At 38.0% G+C, this 15,000-nt stretch overlaps 3 protein-coding genes across 3 annotated transcripts; all 3 read left to right on the forward strand.

Annotated features, from left to right (window-relative positions):
* Positions 1 to 1,066: 1,066 nt before the first annotated feature.
* On the forward strand, positions 1,067 to 4,037 carry LOC144962057 (uncharacterized; the record flags this gene model as incomplete). Its single annotated transcript, XM_078895030.1, has 6 exons — positions 1,067 to 1,560; positions 1,802 to 1,946; positions 2,276 to 2,411; positions 2,570 to 2,704; positions 3,363 to 3,430; positions 3,704 to 4,037. Coding segments are annotated over 6 exons (1,200 nt in total), but the record flags the coding sequence as incomplete, so codon positions are not given.
* Positions 4,038 to 4,129: 92 nt separating this feature from the next.
* Positions 4,130 to 7,936, forward strand: LOC144962059 (uncharacterized). The gene is made up of 6 exons (XM_078895031.1): positions 4,130 to 4,997; positions 5,257 to 5,401; positions 5,728 to 5,863; positions 6,024 to 6,158; positions 6,770 to 6,851; positions 7,927 to 7,936. The coding sequence occupies exons 1-6, from the start codon at positions 4,549 to 4,551 to the stop codon at positions 7,934 to 7,936; spliced, it is 957 nt and encodes a 318-aa protein (XP_078751157.1). The 5' UTR covers positions 4,130 to 4,548.
* A 422-nt stretch (positions 7,937 to 8,358) lies between these two features.
* LOC144962060 (uncharacterized) lies at positions 8,359 to 10,179 on the forward strand. The gene is made up of 4 exons (XM_078895032.1): positions 8,359 to 8,419; positions 8,785 to 8,920; positions 9,586 to 9,680; positions 9,982 to 10,179. The coding sequence occupies exons 2-4, from the start codon at positions 8,830 to 8,832 to the stop codon at positions 10,177 to 10,179; spliced, it is 384 nt and encodes a 127-aa protein (XP_078751158.1). The 5' UTR covers positions 8,359 to 8,419; positions 8,785 to 8,829.
* The last annotated feature ends 4,821 nt before the right edge of the window (positions 10,180 to 15,000 follow it).

Here is a 15,000-nt window from a genome sequence, read left to right on the forward strand (position 1 = left end):
TTTGGTTTGTTTCCTTAGTCTACACAATACCAAAATTACGGAGTAAAGGATCGGCTTCTACTGGGAGATAATTTGGAAAGTTCGGGGGGGGGGGGGGGGGGGGGGGGGGGGGGTTGTCTCAGTAAAGAAATGTAAAGAGATTTATCTAATTGTTAAGTTACATCAGAGTAAAAAAAATACCTCCCCTCCCACTCCCCACTCATGTAGATTAATTCTCGTCTGGTAAAATACATTTTCTTTTTCTTTTCTTTCTTATTTTCCCCCAGATATATGTGACGGCCAGGAATAAATTTACTATAGACGAACTTCAGATGGCCTTCCATTATTTAGGAGCCTATAGAAGGAAGACGACGGTGGATCCATGTCTAATAAGATCACTCAGGACAGCCTTCCCAGAGTTTCAAAGAACTTTTGCCAGGATTAAAGATAAAACTTTATCAGATAAAATGCGAGCATGGCCTGAGGACAAAGACCTTATTTTCGAATAGCCTATACAGTCCATTTCTTTTCTTTTATTATGACAACAAACCAACGTTGAACTGCATCTCACTCCCTGGGAACATATAGTCGGCCGTGGAAGAAAGTTTCGTCAAACAGCTCATATATATTTATATATTGCTGGAAAATTTAAATTGAAGTTAAGTTCATTTATTTTGCTGAAATTCCAAACAGATGGTATACTAATTGAAATTCTTTGTAAATTGGCGGGGGTGGTAAAGGCTTTATAATGGCTGTCTAAAAAAATGGTTCATATGAAATGTTCAGTTCATCAATAATTACATCAGAGAAGACAAGGTCTTAAAAGGCGTAAGTAATTTATGAGTTTGGTTTTGTTTCCTTAGTCTAGATAACACAAAAATTACGGAGTAAAGAATCGGCTTCTACTGGGAGATAATTTGGAAAGTTCGGGGGGGGGGGGGGTGTCTCTATAAAGAAATGAGATTTATCTAATTCTTAAATTACTTCACAGTAACAAAATACCTCCCTCCCATTCCCCACTCATGTAGATTAATTCTCGGCTAGTGCAAATACATATACTTTTTCTTTTCTTTCTTATTTTCCCCAGATATATGTGACGGCCAGGAATAAGTTTACTATAGACGAACCTCAGATGGCCTTCCATTATTTAGGAGCCTGTAGAAGGAAGACGACGGTGGATCCAAGTCTTATAAGATCACTCAGCACAGCCTTCCCAGAGTTTCAAAGAACTTTTGCCAAGATTGAAGATAAAACTTTAACAGATAAAATGCGAGCATGGCCTGAGGACAAAGACCTCAGCACAGATCTCCCAACAAAAGACTTGTTGAAAAGCCTGACGGACGATTCCACATGGGCTGACACCTCCAGAGTTCGAGACACATTAATGACTGTTCTCGCTATAGGCAGCATGTCCCGTCTTGGAGCCTTGCGAAACTTGTCTGTTGATGAGTTTCAGGCGGCTCGCGAGACTGACCAAAATCATGATCTGTATCGAGCAGAAGTAAACCAGCACAAAACCATGAAGACATATGGTCCAGCGGGCATTTATTTCACACCTACCCTAAAAGCCCACATTGAAAGGTAACAGTGTGATACTATTATTATTATTATTATTATTATTATTATTATTATGATTATTATTATTATTATTATTATTATTATTATTATTATTATTATTATTATTATTATTATTATTACTATTATTATTTATATAATGTTAATACTTGAAGATAATCGTCAATAGAATTTGCCAACTCATGGGATTATTGATTCGTTAATATTTTTTTTTTTTTTGGTTTGTGTTTTAAAACAATTATTTCAGGTATTTAGATAAAAGACCAGTGCAATCCAAATGGGTGTTTTGCACGTCGTCCGGCCGTCAGCTGACATCAAGCCATGCTGGAATCATTTTTAGACGCCTCACCAAAATCTCGGCCACTGAAATGAGAAAAAGCGTGGCCTTTGCAGTAAGTATTCAATGTTTGAAAGCGTTGTTAATATGTCTAGCATATAATTGTTTCTATCTGTTTTATCTTTATTTATGTATTATTTTTCTTTCTTAATCAGATTCCCGAGTAGACGGTTAAAAAAAAGAAAAGACAAGGAAAATAACAAATAACAACACCCCCCCCCCCCCCCTTAAAAAAAACCCACGAAAAAAAAAACAACAAAAAACAAAACAAAACAAAACAAAAAAAAAAAAAAAAAAAGAAACCAACACAAAGCCGAGCACACAAATACTTTTTCTGTTGATTTTTGATTTTTTTTGTGTGTTTTCTTTCTCTTCGTGTTTCAGCACAGAGAATCACCTGAAGAAGTTCAGTCCGCCATATCCGAAGCGATGCATCACAGTTTGCAGGTACACAGGGAATCGTATGCGGCCAAATCTCACGACAAAACTATATATAAAGGATTGCAAGCCATTGGAGCAGGTACAATGATGTGAAAAAAGTTGGGCGAGGGTGAGGAAGAGGAGGAGAGGGGGTGGGGGGGGGGAGTAGGGGGGGGTGGGGTGGTAAACGCTTTATAAAGGCTGTCTAAAAAATGTTTCATATGAAATGTTCAGTTCATCTATATCTTTTTATTCCAGTACAATGCTTGCAAAGTGAAGAGTTAAGATTGGACGAGCCCAGCACGTCAAGAGCATATTTTGAGCCACCCATCGTGACCGACGTCCAGGATTCGCCTTCTGTAGAGTCCTCACAGTCGTCACCTGTAGTTCCCGGTATGTATGCAATACTAATTATGAACATGGTGCACCTGTCTTTCTGACATTTTTCTGGTCTTTGAGCAGGTTTACTGGATATTTTGGCTATAATAATAATAATAATAATAATAATAATAATAATAATAATAATAATAATAATAATAATAATAATAATAATAATAATAATAATAGTAATAATAATAATAATATAATAATAATAATAATAATAATAATAATAATTAATAATAATAATAATAATAATAATAATAATAATATAATAATAATAATAATAAGGTCCTGGGTACGATTCTCGCTCGGCGCATAGTTGATGTAATGAACTGACAAACCAACCGGTAACCATTGTATGGTTCAAGGGATGCAACTCGAGAATATAACATAGGGTGTACACATACCAAGGATTAATTCCCTTTATAAGTTTATATCAACACATCGACTACTACAGTTGTGTCTTAGAAAAAAGGCTATGCACCTGTCTTTCTTACATTTTTCTGGTCATTTCTCGGAAAAAATAATGTCATAGTGTGAGCTGTGTGACGGTAAAGGAGTAAACATTTCTTTAAAAAAAAAACTAATAATCACACGGCTTTATATTATTCAAATATCTATGTTTATTCTTTTTAATTAAACAGATAAAAGTGTGCTATATTTCACAAAGACTTTGTCTGCAATAAACCGGAGAAGTGCCCCAATAATTACATCAGAGAAGACAAGGTCTTAAAAGGCGTAAGTAATTTATGAGTTTGGTTTTGTTTCCTTAGTCTACACAATACCAAAATTACGGAGTAAAGGATCGGCTTCTACTGGGAGATAATTTGGAAAGTTCGGGGGGGGGGGGGGGGGGGGGGTTGTCTCAGTAAAGAAATGTAAAGAGATTTTTTTAATTTTTAAGTTACATCAGAGGAAAAAAATACCTCCCTCCCACTCCCCACTCATGTAGATTAATTCTCGTCTGGTAAAATACATTTTCTTTTTCTTTTCTTTCTTATTTTCCCCCAGATATATGTGACGGCCAGGAATAAATTTACTATAGACGAACTTCAGATGGCCTTCCATTATTTAGGAGCCTATAGAAGGAAGACGACGGTGGATCCATGTCTAATAAGATCACTCAGGACAGCCTTCCCAGAGTTTCAAAGAACTTTTGCCAGGATTAAAGATAAAACTTTATCAGATAAAATGCGAGCATGGCCTGAGGACAAAGACCTTATTTTCGAATAGCCTATACAGTCCATTTCTTTTCTTTTATTATGACAACAAACCAACGTTGAACTGCATCTCACTCCCTGGGAACATATAGTCGGCCGTGGAAGAAAGTTTCGTCAAACAGCTCATATATATTTGTATATTGCTGGAAAATTTAAATTGAAGTTAAGTTCATTTATTTTGCTGAAATTCCAAACAGATGGTATACTAATTGTTATTCTTTGTAAATTGGCGGGGTGGTAAAGGCTTTATAAAGGCTGTCTAAAAAAATGGTTCATATGAAATGTTCAGTTCATCAATAATTACATCAGAGAAGACAAGGTCTTAAAAGGCGTAAGTAATTTATGAGTTTGGTTTTGTTTCCTTAGTCTAGATAACACAAAAATTACGGAGTAAAGAATCAGCTTCTACTGGGAGATAATTTGGAAAGTTCGGGGGGGGGGGGTTGTCTCTATAAAGAAACGAGATTTATCTAATTCTTAAGTTACTTCACAGTAACAAAATACCTCCCCTCCCATTCCCCACTCATGTAGATTAATTCTCGGCTAGTGCAAATACATATTCTTTTTCTTTTCTTTCTTATTTTCCCCCAGATATATGTGACGGCCAGGAATAAGTTTACTATAGACGAACCTCAGATGGCCTTCCATTATTTAGGAGCCTGTAGAAGGAAGACGACGGTGGATCCAAGTCTTATAAGATCACTCAGCACAGCCTTCCCAGAGTTTCAAAGAACTTTTGCCAAGATTGAAGATAAAACTTTAACAGATAAAATGCGAGCATGGCCTGAGGACAAAGACCTCAGCACAGACCTCCCAACAAAAGACTTGTTGAAAAGCCTGACGGACGATTCCACATGGGCTGACACCTCCAGAGTTCGAGACACATTAATGACTGTTCTCGCTATAGGCAGCATGTCCCGTCTTGGAGCCTTGCGAAACTTGTCTGTTGATGAGTTTCAGGCGGCTCGCGAGACTGACCAAAATAATGATCTGTATCGAGCAGAAGTAAACCAGCACAAAACCATGAAGACATATGGTCCAGCGGGCATTTATTTCACACCTACCCTAAAAACCCACATTGAAAGGTAACAGTGTGATACTATTATTATTATTATTATTATTATTTATTATTATTATTTATGATTAATTATTATTATTTATTATTATTATTATTATTATTATTATTATTATTATTATTATTATTATTATTATTATTATTATTCTATTATTATTTATATATGTTATACTTGAAGATAATCGTCAATAGAATTTGCCAACTCATGGGATTATTGATTCGTTAATATTTTTTTTTTTTTGGTTTGTGTTTTAAAACAATTATTTCAGGTATTTAGATAAAAGACCAGTGCAATCCAAATGGGTGTTTTGCACGTCGTCCGGCCGTCAGCTGACATCAAGCCATGCTGGAATCATTTTTAGACGCCTCACCAAAATCTCGGCCACTGAAATGAGAAAAAGCGTGGCCTTTGCAGTAAGTATTCAATGTTTGAAAGCGTTGTTAATATGTCTAGCATATAATTGTTTCTATCTGTTTTATCTTTATTTATGTATTATTTTTCTTTCTTAATCAGAATCCCGAGTAGACGGTTAAAAAAAAAGAAAAGACAAGGAAAATAACAAATAACAACACACCCCCCCCCCCCTAAAAAAAACCCACGAAAAATAAAACAACAAAAAACAAAACAAAACAAAACAAAAAAAAAAAGAAAAAGAAACCGACACAAAGCCGAGCACACAAATACTTTTTCTGTTGATTTTTGATTTTTTGTGTGTGTTTTCTTTCTATTCGTGTTTCAGCACAGAGAATCACCTGAAGAAGTTCAGTCCGCCATATCCGAAGCGATGCATCACAGTTTGCAGGTACACAGGGAATCGTATGCGGCCAAATCTCACGACAAAACTATATATAAAGGATTGCAAGCCATTGGAGCAGGTACAATGATGTGAAAAAAGTTGGGCGAGGGTGAGGAAAAGGAGGAGAGGGGGTGGGGGGGGGAGAGTAGGGGGGGGGTGGGGTGGTAAACGCTTTATAAAGGCTGTCTAAAAAATGTTTCATATGAAATGTTCAGTTCATCTATATCTTTTTATTCCAGTACAATGCTTGCAAAGTGAAGAGTTAAGATTGGACGAGCCCAGCACGTCAAGAGCATATTTTGAGCCACCCATCGTGACCGACGTCCAGGATTCGCCTTCTGTAGAGTCCTCACAGTCGTCACCTGTAGTTCCCGGTATGTATGCAATACTAATTATGAACATGGTGCACCTGTCTTTCTGACATTTTTCTGGTCTTTGAGCAGGTTTACTGGATATTTTGGCTATAATAATAATAATAATAATAATAATAATAATAATAATAATAATAATAATAATAATAATAATAATAATATAATAATAATAATAATAATAATAAATAATAATAATAATAATAATAATAATAATAATAATAATAATAATAATAATATAATAATAATAATAATAATAAGGTCCTGGGTACGATTCTCGCTCGGCGCATAGTTGATGTAATGAACTGACAAACCAACCGGTAACCATTGTATGGTTCAAGGGATGCAACTCGAGAATATAACATAGGGTGTACACATACCAAGGATTAATTCCCTTTATAAGTTTATATCAACACATCGACTACTACAGTTGTGTCTTAGAAAAAAGGCTATGCACCTGTCTTTCTTACATTTTTCTGGTCATTTCTCGGAAAAAATAATGTCATAGTGTGAGCTGTGTGACGGTAAAGGAGTAAACATTTCTTTAAAAAAAAAACTAATAATCACACGGCTTTATATTATTCAAATATCTATGTTTATTCTTTTTAATTAAACAGATAAAAGTGTGCTATATTTCACAAAGACTTTGTCTGCAATAAACCCGGAGAAGTGCCCAATAATTACATCAGAGAAGACAAGGTCTTAAAAGGCGTAAGTAATTTATGAGTTTGGTTTTGTTTCCTTAGTCTACACAATACCAAAATTACGGAGTAAAGGATCGGCTTCTACTGGGAGATAATATGGAAAGTTCGGGGGGGGGGGGGGGGTTGTCTCAGTAAAGAAATGTAAAGAGATTTATCTAATTGTTAAGTTACATCAGAGTAAAAAAATACCTCCCCTCCCACTCCCCACTCATGTAGATTAATTCTCGTCTGGTAAAATACATTTTCTTTTTCTTTTCATTCTTATTTTCCCCAGATATATGTGACGGCCAGGAATAAATTTACTATATACGAACTTCAGATGGCCTTCCATTATTTAGGAGCCTATAGAAGGAAGACGACGGTGGATCCATGTCTAATAAGATCACTCAGGACAGCCTTCCCAGAGTTTCAAAGAACTTTTGCCAGGATTAAAGATAAAACTTTATCAGATAAAATGCGAGCATGGCCTGAGGACAAAGACCTTATTTTCGAATAGCCTATACAGTCCATTTCTTTTCTTTTATTATGACAACAAACCAACGTTGAACTGCATCTCACTCCCTGGGAACATATAGTCGGCCGTGGAAGAAAGTTTCGTCAAACAGCTCATATATATTTGTATATTGCTGGAAAATTTAAATTGAAGTTAAGTTCATTTATTTTGCTGAAATTCCAAACAGATGGTATACTAATTGTTATTCTTTGTAAATTGGCGGGGTGGTAAAGGCTTTATAAAGGCTGTCTAAAAAATGGTTCATATGAAATGTTCAGTTCATCAATAATTACATCAGAGAAGACAAGGTCTTAAAAGGCGTAAGTAATTTATGAGTTTGGTTTTGTTTCCTTAGTCTAGATAACACAAAAATTACGGAGTAAAGAATCAGCTTCTACTGGGAGATAATTTGGAAAGTTCGGGGGGGGGGGTGTCTCTATAAAGAAATGAGATTTATCTAATTCTTAAGTTACTTCACAGTAACAAAATACCTCCCCTCCCATTCCCCACTCATGTAGATTAATTCTCGGCTAGTGCAAATACATATTCTTTTTCTTTTCTTTCTTATTTTCCCCAGATATATGTGACGGCCAGGAATAAGTTTACTATAGACGAACCTCAGATGGCCTTCCATTATTTAGGAGCCTGTAGAAGGAAGACGACGGTGGATCCAAGTCTTATAAGATCACTCAGCACAGCCTTCCCAGAGTTTCAAAGAACTTTTGCCAAGATTGAAGATAAAACTTTAACAGATAAAATGCGAGCATGGCCTGAGGACAAAGACCTCAGCACAGACCTCCCAACAAAAGACTTGTTGAAAAGCCTGACGGACGATTCCACATGGGCTGACACCTCCAGAGTTCGAGACACATTAATGACTGTTCTCGCTATAGGCAGCATGTCCCGTCTTGGAGCCTTGCGAAACTTGTCTGTTGATGAGTTTCAGGCGGCTCGCGAGACTGACCAAAATAATGATCTGTATCGAGCAGAAGTAAACCAGCACAAAACATGAAGACATATGGTCCAGCGGGCATTTATTTCACACCTACCCTAAAAGCCCACATTGAAAGGTAACAGTGTGATACTATTATTATTATTATTATTATTATTATTATTATTATTATTATTATTATTATTATTATTATTATTATTATTATTATTATTATTATTATTATTATTATTATTATTATTATTATTACTATTATTATTATTTATATAATGTTAATACTTGAAGATAATCGTCAATAGAATTGGGTATTTTGCACGTCCCCCCCCCCCTAAAAAAACCCCGAGAAAAATAAAACAACAAAAAACAAAACAAAACAAAAAAGCAAAAGAAACCAACACAAAGCAGAACACAGAGCAGAACACAGAAATACTTATTCTGTTTATTTTTGATTTTTATGTGTGTTTTTTTCTTCTATTCTTGTTTCAGCAGAGGGAATCACCTGAAGAAGTTCAGTCGGCCATATCCGAAGCGATGCATCACAGTTTGCAGGTACACAGGGAATCGTATGCGGCCAAAACTCACGACAAAACTATATATAAAGGATTGCAAGCCATTGGAGCAGGTACAGTGATGTGAAAAAAGTTGGGGCGAGGGTCTTTCTTACATTTTTCTGGTCTTTGAGCAGGTTTACTGGATATTTTGGCTATAATAATAATAATGATAATAATAATAATAATAATAATATATAATAATAATAATAATAATAATAATAATAATAATAATAATATTAATAATAATAATAATAATAATATAATATAATAATAATATATAATAATAATAATAATAATAATAATAATAATAATAATAATAATAATAATAATAATAATAATAATAATAATAATAATAATAATAATAATAATAATAATAAAACGTCCTGGGTACGATTCTCGCTCGGCCCATAGTTGATGTAATGAACTGACAAACCAACAGGTAACCATTGTGTTGTTCAAGGGATGCAACTCGAGAAAATAACATAGGGTGTACAAATACCAAGGATTAATTCCCTTTACAAGTTTATATCAACACTTCGACTACTACAGTTGTGTCTTAGAAAAAAGGCTATGCACCTGTCTTTCTTACATTTTTCTGGTCATTTCTCGGAAAAAAATAATGTCATAGTGTAAGCTGTGGGACGGTAAATGAGTAAGCATTTCTTTTAAAAAAAGCTAATAATCACACGGCTTTAGATGATTCAAATATCTATGTTTATTCTTTTAAATTAAACAGATACAAGTGTGCTATATTTCACAAAGACTTTGTCTGCAATAAACCCGGAGACGTGCCCCAATAATTGCATCAGAGAAGACAAGGTCTTAAAAGGCGTAAGTAAATTATGAGTTTGGCTTTGTTTCCTTTGTCTACGTAATACAAAAATTACCGAGTAAATGATCGGCTTCTACTGGGAGATAATTAGGAAAGTTCGGGGTGGGGGGGGGGGGGGTGGTGGTGGTTTTTTGGGGGAGGGGGGGGGGGTCTCTCTAAGGAGATGTAAAGAGATTTATCTAATTCTTAAGTTACATCGGAGTAACAAAATACCTCCCCTCCCATTCCCCACTCATGTAGATTAATTCTCTTCTAGTACAAATACATTTTCTTTTTCTTTTCTTTCTTATTTTCCCCCAGATATATGTGACGGCCAGGAATAAATTTACTAAGGACGAACTTCAGATGGCCTTCCATTATTTAGGAGCCTATAGAAGGAAGACGACGGTGGATCCATGTCTTATAAGATCACTCAGGACAGCCTTCCCAGAGTTTCACAGAACCTTTGCCAAGATTAAAGATAAAACTTTAACATATAAAATGCGAGCATGGCCATGAGGACAAAGACCTTATTTTCTAAAAGCCTCCACAGTCCATTTCTTTTCTTTTATTATGACAACAAACCAACGTTGAACTGCATCTCACTCCCTGGGAACATATTGTCGGCCGTGGAAGAAAGTTTCGTGAAACAGTCATATATATTTATATATTGCTGAAATTCAAAAAATGGTATATAATTGTAATTCTTTAATATAACTTGATTTATTGTAATTTTGTTCGATTTCACAGAAGGAGAAGAAGAAGAAAGAAGAAGAAGATAGAAGAAGAAGAAGAAGAAGAGAAGAAGAGAAGAAGATAGAAGGAAGAAGATGAAGAAAGAAGAAGAAGAAGAAGTAAGAAGAAAGAAGAGAGTAATAACGTAGATTAGCAGAAGAAGAAGAGAAGAGAAGAAGAAGAGAAGAAGAAGATGAAGAAGAAGCAAGAAGAAGAAGAAGAGAATGAAGCAAAGAGAGAAGAGAAAGGGCTATGTGGGCTAGTGGTATGACACTCGCTTCTGGGTTCGAGCCTTGCTCGGCGCATAATTGTGTCCTTGGAATAGACTGTTTATCACATTTTTACGTACTCAGGTGTAATGGATGCCTGACGTTAACTTGTCCTGTCGAAAAATTTAATATCGCTAACAGGGTATGTCTCGTTCTACGTGCTAAGTATTGTTGTTGACAGGGATTCCTTTGTAAAGCGTTTTGAGCACGTTTAGTGGATATTGCGCTGTATGAAGCTCAGTTATTTTTATGTTTATTAAATAATAAGAATAGAAAGATGGTGTCTTTTTTCTGGGACAGAGTCGTAGGGGCGCCATATAAAGGAAGGGGGTGGGGAGATGTCCCGTCTTAAGTATGGTCGTGCGCATTTCGTACGTAAAGAAGGAATATTTCAAAAGCGACCACCATCGGACAGGGCTTCGGACACTTTAGTGCAAAACAGTTTTTTACCGTGGCATGGCGGATTTGATTTTCGGCAGTATAGTTCTTAACATGGCTTTGTCCGTTCAATGGTGGCAGTGCCGTAGAGGGATTGCGGTATTGTTTGTAGGGACGCATTTCCGCTAGGAGAGTAATAATTTTAATATAATGAGTCTCGGACAAGAGTCGCCAGAGCCGTTCGTCGGTGCTCATTCATTTTGTTATATTTTTTATAATAATAATAAGAAGAAGGAATAGGAAGATGGTGTCTTCTTTCTGGTGGCAGTGTCGTATGGTGATATCGTTGAGGGCGCCAATGAAGGAAGGGGTTGGGGCGGGGGGTGTGTCAGCGTCTTTACGTCATGGTCGTGCGCATTTCGACTTCGTAAGAAGGAATGGACATGCCGGATTTGATTTCCGCAGTATAGTTCTGGAACGCGATTTTTTCCGTTCCCAATGGTGGCAGTGTCGTAGACGGATAGCGGTATCTATTTGTAGGACGCATTTCCGCTATGGAGAGTTATAATTTTAAAATAAAGAGCTCGGACAAGAGTCGCCAGAGCCGTTCCGTCGGTGCTCATTCATTTTGTTATATTTATATAATAAAAAGAAAAGAGGAATAGGAAGATGGTGTCTTTCTTTCTGGTGGCAGTGTCGTATGGTGATATCGTTGAGGGCGCCAAATGAAGGAAGGGGTTGGGGGGGGGTGTGTCAGCGTCTTTAACGTCATTGGTCGTGCGCATTTCCGCTTCGTAAAGAAGGATGGCATGCACGGATTTGATTTCCGGCAGTATAGTTCTGGAACGCGATTTTTTCCGTTCCAATGGTGGCAGTGTCGTAGACTGATAGCGGTATCTATTTGTAGGACGCATTTCCGCTATGGAGAGTAATAATTTTAAATATAATGAGCTCGGACAAGAGTCGCCAGAGCCGTTCCGTCGGTGCTCTTCATTTTGTTATATTTATTATAATAAATAAAAGAAGAAGAAGAGGAATAGGAAGATGGTGTCTTTCTTTCTGGTGGCAGTGTCGTATGGTGATATCGTTGAGGGCGCCAAATAGAGGAAGGGGGGTGGGGGGGGGGGTGTGTCAGCGTCTTTAACGTCATTGGTCGTGCGCATTTCCGCTTCGTAAAGAAGGATGGCATGCCGGATTTGATTTCCGGCAGTATAGTTCTGGAACGCGATTTTTCCGTTCCAATGGTGGCAGTGTCGTAGACTGATAGCGGTATCTATTTGTAGGACGCATTTCCGCTATGGAGAGTAATAATTTTAAATATAATGAGCTCGGACAAGAGTCGCCAGAGCCGTTCGTCGGTGCTCATTCATTTTGTTATATTTATTATAATAATAATAAAAGAAGAAGAGGAATAGGAAGATGGTGTCTTTCTTTCTGGTGGCAGTGTCGTAGGGTGATATCGTTGAGGGCGCCAAATGAAGGAAGAGGGGAGCGACGGGGGGGGGGGGGATGTCAGCGTCTTTAATCATTGGTCGTGCGCATTTCCGCTTCGTAAAGAAGGATGACATGCCGGATTTGATTTCCGGCAGTATTGTTCTGAAGCGGCATTCTCCGTTCCAATGGTGGCAGTGTCGTAGACTGATAGCGGTATCTATTTGTAGGAGCATTTCCGCTATGGATGTAATAATTTTAAATATAATGAGCTCGGACAAGAGTCTGCCAGAGCCGTTCCGTCGGTGCTCATTCAATTTGTTATATTTATATATAATAATAATAAGAAGAGAGGAATAGGAAGATGGTGTCTTTCTTTCTGGTGGCAGTGTCGTAGGGTGATATCGTTGAGGGCGCCAAATGAAGGAAGGGGGGTGGGGGGATGTCCACGACTTTAACGTTATTGGTCGTGCGTATTTCCGCTACGTAAAGAAGGAATTGTTTCAAAAAGCGAACCCTTCGGACAGGCTCGGCACTTTAGTGCAAAACATTTTTTTACTCGTGGCATGGCGTATTTGATTTTCGGCAGTATAGTTCTTGAACGGGCTTTATTCGTTCCAATGGTGGCAGTGTCGTAGAGGATAGCGGTATCTATTTGTAGGACGCATTTCCGCTATGGAGAGTAATAATTTTAAATAAAGAGCTCGGACAAAGTCGCCAGAGCCGTTCCGTCGGTGCTCATTATTTTGTTTTTATTTTAATAATAAAAGAAGAAGAAGAGGAATAGGAAGATGGTGTCTTTCTTTCTGGTGGCAGTGTCGTATGGTGATATCGTTGAGGGCGCCAAATGAAGGAAGGGGGTGTGGGGGGGGGGGTGTGTCAGCGTCTTTAACGTCATTGGTCGTGCGCATTTCCGCTTCGTAAAGAAGGATGGCATGCCGGATTTGATTTCCGGCAGTATAGTTCTGGAACGCGATTTTTTCCGTTCCAATGGTGGCAGTGTCGTAGACTGATAGCGGTATCTATTTGTAGGACGCATTTCCGCTATGGAGAGTAATAATTTTAAATATAATGAGCTCGGACAAGAGTCGCCAGAGCCGTTCCGTCGGTGCTCATTCATTTTGTTATATTTATTATAATAATAATAATAAGAAGAAGAAGAGGAATAGGAAGATGGTGTCTTTCTTTCTGGTGGCAGTGTCGTAGGGTGATATCGTTGAGGGCGCCAAATGAAGAGAAGGGGGGGGGGGGGGGGGGATGTCAGCGTCTTTAACATCATTGGTCGTGCGCATTTCCGCTTCGTAAAGAAGGATGACATGCCGGATTTGATTTCCGGCAGTATTGTTCTCGGAAGCGGCATTTCCGTTCCCAATGGTGGCAGTGTCGTAGACTGATAGCGGTATCTATTTGTAGGAGGCATTTCCGCTATGGATTGTAATAATTTTAAATATAATGAGCTCGGACAAGAGTTCGCAGAGCCGTTCCGTCGGTGCTCATTCAATTTGTTATATTTATTATAATAATAATAAGAAGAAGAGGAATAGGAAGATGGTGTCTTTCTTTCTGGTGGCAGTGTCGTAGGGTGATATCGTTGAGGGCGCCAAATGAAGGAAGGGGGGTGGGGGATGTCCACGACTTTAACGTTATTGGTCGTGCGTTTTTCCGCTACGTAAGAAGGAATTGTTTCAAAAAGCGAACCTCTTCGGACAGGGCTCGGACACTTTAGTGCAAAACTTTTTTTACTCGTGGCTGGCGTATTTGATTTTCGGCAGTATAGTTCTTAACGTGGCTTTATCGGTTCAATGGTGGCAGTGTCGTAGAGGATGCGGTATCTATTTGTAGGACGCATTTCCGCTATGGAGAGTAATAATTTTGAAAATAAGAGCTCGGACAAAGTCGCCAGAGCCGTTCCGTCGGTGCTATTTATTTTGTTATTTTTAAATAAAAATAATAGAGTAATAGAAAGATGGTGTCTTCTTTCTGGTGGCAGTGTCGTATGGTGATATCGTTGAGGGCGCCAAATGAAGGAAGGGGTTTGGGGGGGGGTGTCAGCGTCTTTAACGTCATTGGTCGTGCGCATTTCCGCTTCGTAAGAAGGATGCATGCCGGATTTGATTTCCGGCAGTATAGTTCTGGAACGCGTTTTTCCGTTCCAATGGTGGCAGTGTCGTAGAGGGATAGCGGTATCTATTTGTAGACGCATTTCCGCTATGGAGAGTAATAATTTTAATATATGAGCTCGGGCAAGAGTCGCCGAGCCGTTCCGTCGGTGCTCATTATTTTGTTATATTTATTATAATTAATAATAAGAAGAAGAAGAGGAATAGGAAGATGGTGTCTTTCTTTCTGGTGGCAGTGTCGTAGGGTGATATCGTTGAGGGCGCCAAATGAAGGAAGGGGGGGGGGGGGGGGTTGTAGCGTTTTAACGTCATTGGTCGTGCGCATTTCCGCTTCGTAAAGAAGGATGGCATGCCGGATTTGATTTCCGGCAGTATAGTTTGGAACGCGATTTTCCGTTCCAATGGTG

Source organism: Berghia stephanieae, unplaced genomic scaffold, assembly GCF_034508935.2.
Source record: "Berghia stephanieae isolate SIO BIC M18660-M18661 unplaced genomic scaffold, UCSD_Bste_1.3 scaffold570, whole genome shotgun sequence".
NCBI classification, from domain to species: Eukaryota; Metazoa; Mollusca; class Gastropoda; order Nudibranchia; family Aeolidiidae; genus Berghia; species Berghia stephanieae.